General features: G+C 54.6%; 1 gene segment (V, D, J or C); it reads right to left on the minus strand.

The window, feature by feature from the left end:
- Nucleotides 1-231: 231 nt before the first annotated feature.
- Nucleotides 232-1,478, minus strand: LOC144377659 (immunoglobulin heavy variable 4-61-like). The segment is given in 3 exon segments: nt 232-297; nt 1,035-1,348; nt 1,433-1,478. Coding segments are annotated over 3 exon segments (426 nt in total).
- Nucleotides 1,479-4,809: the final 3,331 nt, after the last annotated feature.

Consider the following 4,809-nt stretch of genomic DNA (forward strand, 5'->3'; position numbering starts at 1 on the left):
ACAGCAGATGAGAACCACCCTGAGGAGAGCAGGTGGAGACCCCTCAGAACAACAGGGACAAAGCCACCGTGGGACCCAGCTCTCCTGCTGCTTGGTGTTTACCCCAAAGGCCCAAGTGAGCACAGTGCAGGGACACGGCCACTGCAGGGTGTATACAGTGCAATTCCCAAGACCAGGTTATGCAACCAGCCCAGGTGCCCATCACTAGTGGATGGATAAAGGAAATGTGGGTCATGCACCAACACTGCAGCTCTGCTCAGCCAATAGGAGGAGTGAGATGATGGTGAGTGGACGGAGCTGGAGGACATTAGGGAAGGGGAATGAGAGAGGCTCAGGGAGTCAGGTGAGTGTTGGCTGTCCTCTGTGGGAGCTGCCACAAATAAGGAAGGTAAAGGAAGGGGAACCCCAAGGGCACAGAAGAGGTCAGTGGGGATCAGGAGGTGACTAAGGGAGAGGGAGGAGGGACAGGAGAAGGGAGGGGCCAGGAGTGAGCTGAGAAGAGATTATTGGTCAATTCTGCCCACGTGGGAGTCCTGCACCTGTGGGAGTGAACCACTGTGAGTTTCACACACACACACACACACACACACACATACACACAAATAGTGTAAATTTAATGAAAATTAGAAACTCGTGGAAGAAAGATCAGTTAAATAATGGGGAGAAGTAGGAAAATTATAAAGGAGGAGCTGTGAGGGCAACAGAGGTTTTATAGACAATGGGTATATGTGACTATATCAAAATGAAAACCTATAATAAATATAGGTAAGATGAACTATTTCAAAAGAAAAAGAAGATGACAAAAACAGAATGATTATCTTCAGACACATCAAAGATATGTAGAGACCACAAAGCCACAGAGGTCCCCTGAGAAGCTGGTACATGGACAGGCCTCCAGATGGAGGAAACCTGCCCCAACTCACATCTGCAGCTGCTTCTGGGCTGACCTGACTCCTGTGTGCAGAGCGCCCCCTGGTGGCCCTGGGTGGGCAGCAGGGAGGTTTGTGTCTGGCCCCACAGTGAGGTCCCCTCACTGTGTCTCTGGCACAGAAATAGGTGGCTGTGTCTTCAGTGGTCAGGGAGCTCAGCTGCAGGGAGAACTGGTTCTTGGACGTGTCTCTGGAGATGGACACTCGGCTCTTGAGGGATGGGTTGTAGTTAGTGCTACCACCACTATGTATGTACCCTATGTACTCCAGCCCCTTCCCTGGGGGCTGACGGATCCAGCTCCAGTAGTAACCACCACTGGTGATGGAGTAACCAGAGACAGCACAGGTGAGGGACAGGGTCTGTGAGGGCTTCACCAGGCCAGGTCCTGACTCCTGCAGCTGCACCTGGCTCAGGACACCTGGGGACAAGACAGTCACACCCTGTCAGTCACCTGCAGCCACAACCTCCCCATGGACCCAGGTCTGACACTGGGGACACTCACCTTGGGGAGCTGTGACCAGGCACAGGACAAGACCCAGCAGCCTCATCTTCTAGACCACACCTGCCTTCCCAGAGACCTCAGCCCTGTCTGAGCAGAGAGCTGGGAGCTCCCACAGCCCAGAGGGCCTTTGAACCCAGAGCAGGAGGAGGGATTTGCATGTGGGTGAGGCTCTTCTGATATCTGGAGAGGCTGAGGTCAGGCTGCCCAGGTCCTCTGTGCTCCTGAGATGTGTCCCTGTCTTGAACCCAGGTGGAGCTTTACCTGTGAGAGGAGAGCAGGTGGTTTCAGGGGGCTGGAAGGCTGTCAGAGGGGGAGCCCACCCTCCTGAGCCCAGCACCTTCCTCAGGACCCTGATCCCTTCCTGGTGCCCAGTCTCACTCACCACACCCTCTCAGGCTCTGGGTGCTGAGTGCTCAGTTCTGAATCCAGCACACTGCTTTCTCTCCCACTGCCTGCTACTGTGACATGGTCCTTCTGTTCCTGGAGAACTTGTGACACTGTCATGTTGGTTGTGTGACATAGCTTTAGCCTTATTCATCTTCTAAACATCCTGTAATCCAGGACACATCAGCACCAGCAGGGAGACTGGATGCAACATGTGATGGAGAGCATTTGGGAAGAGGAGGAGACAGACTGTCTAAGTGGCTGTCCCCAGAGGAGCTGTGCACTGACATGTGACTTCCTCTCTAGGTCCAGCTCCCTCTTCATCTGCAGAGGTTTCCCTGGATTCCAAGGGATCAGCTCAGCGTAGGTCCCAGGTGAGGACAGCCATTAGTGAGGGAAGCCGCCCTCCATGAACCTCCTTAAGTCCTGATGCTCCAGGATCTGAACAGTTACTGCATTCAGTCGGGCAGGGTAGTGCCAGGTCCAGTAACTTGGGTGCTCCCCCAGCTGGGACACCAGGGTGTGGCTCCAGGAGTAGGTGTCACCTGCTGGGGTTGAGTCACACTCACCTGTTCCCTTGTATTCCTACCCTTCTGCCTTTTTCAGATAGAAAATTGTAAGAAACATCATCACCCCAAATAAAAGCCCACTTCTGAACGTGCCCCCTCTCTCCTGTCAGCCTCTCTGACCTTCTCTTGTCCCCCTTTTGGGAGCCTGAGGCTGGGAGATGGAGAAAGCCATCATGAAGCTTATAAAAGGTATTCTGTGTCTGTGTGGTACTTTGTGTCACCCCAAATTCACACAGTGACTTCAGTTCAGCTGCCTGTGCTGGACGGGGGTGGCAGTGTAGAGCAGCCCAGGTCCAGGATGCTGCGGTCTGAACCCTCAGCAGTGACACCACCTGCCTGTCAGATTCCAGCCCAATCCTCCCCACACGTCTCACTGGGAAATGTGTCTGCAGACCCAGGGGCCAGCCCTGCTCTGGTCCCAGGAGCAGTGCCCACTCTCCATCATCCTCAGGAGGGAGGGTGGAGGGAATGTTGGGGACACTCCTGCCCCAGGGAAGATGGAGTGCACAGCTGAGCAGTCAAAATGCTGCCAACAAAACCCAGGGTCCCTCTCAGCAGTGGGCTTAGGAGAAGACCCTGCTCTTTGGAGTAAGGAAATGTCTGAACAGCCACAGTGCCCAGTCCTTGCCTTACCTCTGCACATCTCCATGGTACCTGTGGGGTCCTTTCCTGAGCAGCCTGAGCCATGCTCCTGGTGCCCAGCCCTTTCCTGGGCAGAGCTCAGTGTGCTGCCTGCGGAGGGTCCTCCTGCAGGTGGGCACCCACCTGGGACCTGTCCTCTCCTGAGCCCCAGGTGCTGCCCTCTGCTGGCTCCCTGTGAGGTCAGGGGCCATCAAGGGAAACCAGACCTCATGTGCTCAGGGCAGAGACTGAGCCAGGGCCCCAAGGTGCTGCGTCTGTTCCCCCTCATCAGTTCACACAGCGCCCCACAACCCAGGCCCCTCCTCAGTGCTTCCTGGTTGTATTACTAGGACACTATGAGTCATGACCTTGAGGGGCATGTCAGAGCCCTGTGGAGGGGTGGCCTGGACAGCTCCTTAGCCCAGGCCCTCTGTGCCCACACTGTCTGCACAGCAGCAGGGACACTTCAGTGCTCCACTTGACAGGTGGGAGAAGCCCATCATGCTAATGGACCTCATGTGCCTCCTTCTGTCAGCTATTAACTCCACAGTCTTATGAAGCTCAATCTTCTGGCCTGAGGTCATGGCCATGTTCTCTGAGTTAACGCATTCACCAAGCTCCAAAGAGAACAGTGCAAACAAGGAGGGCACTAAACCTCTGGGTCTCAGTGTCTGCTGCCATCACTATTTAAATGTAAATCTAATAAAGCCCACAGAGGGCAGGGCAGGGCCCCTGGAGACTCTTTACCTAGGATGAAGGTTCCCGATGGGCACCCATGGTGGAAAGGCTGGTCCAGGTATTAGCAGGTGCTGCAGCTCTGACTTCCACCATTTCATGGTGAGAAAACAAAGCCTGCTCTCTCAGCACTGCTGCAGGTGCACAGTAGGCAGTGACTCACCAGAGCCTCCTGCTGAGCAGCTGTCTTGGAGGTTCTCCTCCTGCTTATCAGAAGTGACCCCACTCTGACCAGCCTCTCCCAGGTCTACTGCCCCAGGCCCTGCTAGCCTCCTTCTCCTCTGTGCACCTCTGGGAAACTTTAGATCAGAGCTGTAACTGAGGCAGTGGTTCCTGTCTTTCTGTGCCTGGCTTATGTCAATGAGTGCAGTGTCCTCAGGGTCACCTGAGTTGTCCCAAATGAGAGCCCTCCATTGTTCCTGTCTGAGTAGTATTCCGTGATTACTCAGGCTCCCCTTCTGCTGAGGGCACAGGTGGGTGCTGTATTCTACTGTGGTGAAGAGTGGTTCTTTCAGCATGGGGTGGAAGTCGAGATTGCTCCTCACAATGATGGAACCAGGTGGCAGAGCTGAGGCCCTTGTCCATCACATCCTGGACCAGTGAGTACTAATGGTTTCTCAAGCACAGCTCAGGTGCTCACCTTGCTGAGAGTCGGGGTCAGAACAAGCCCTGGGATGACACAGCAGAGAGGAGAGTCAGGGGCCTCAGGAGGACAGAGCTGCCTGCTCTGTGCACACTTCCCTCCCTCCACTCTCTGATGTGGCCTGTCTACCTGATTAGTGCATCCACAGATGAGTGCAGGAGAGGACGCATCCTGAGCTGTCCACCCAGGCACCAGGAAAGTGTCCTTCAAAGAACACCACTGAGCTGTCCATCAGCAGGGTGGGGACACATGAGTTCTGAGAGAGATCCATAAACTTCTGTGTGTATTTCATGGTAAAATGAAGGGAAGACAGAGATGGTCTCTGCCTCTTGTGTGAGTGTAACACCCACAACACTGTGCAGTCCACCCCCTTATGTGGGGACTTCCAATCCTCAAGGCCACTGCAGACATTCATTTACTGGGTG

The sequence above is a fragment of the Ictidomys tridecemlineatus genome, chromosome 5, assembly GCF_052094955.1.
Source record: "Ictidomys tridecemlineatus isolate mIctTri1 chromosome 5, mIctTri1.hap1, whole genome shotgun sequence".
NCBI classification, from domain to species: Eukaryota; Metazoa; Chordata; class Mammalia; order Rodentia; family Sciuridae; genus Ictidomys; species Ictidomys tridecemlineatus.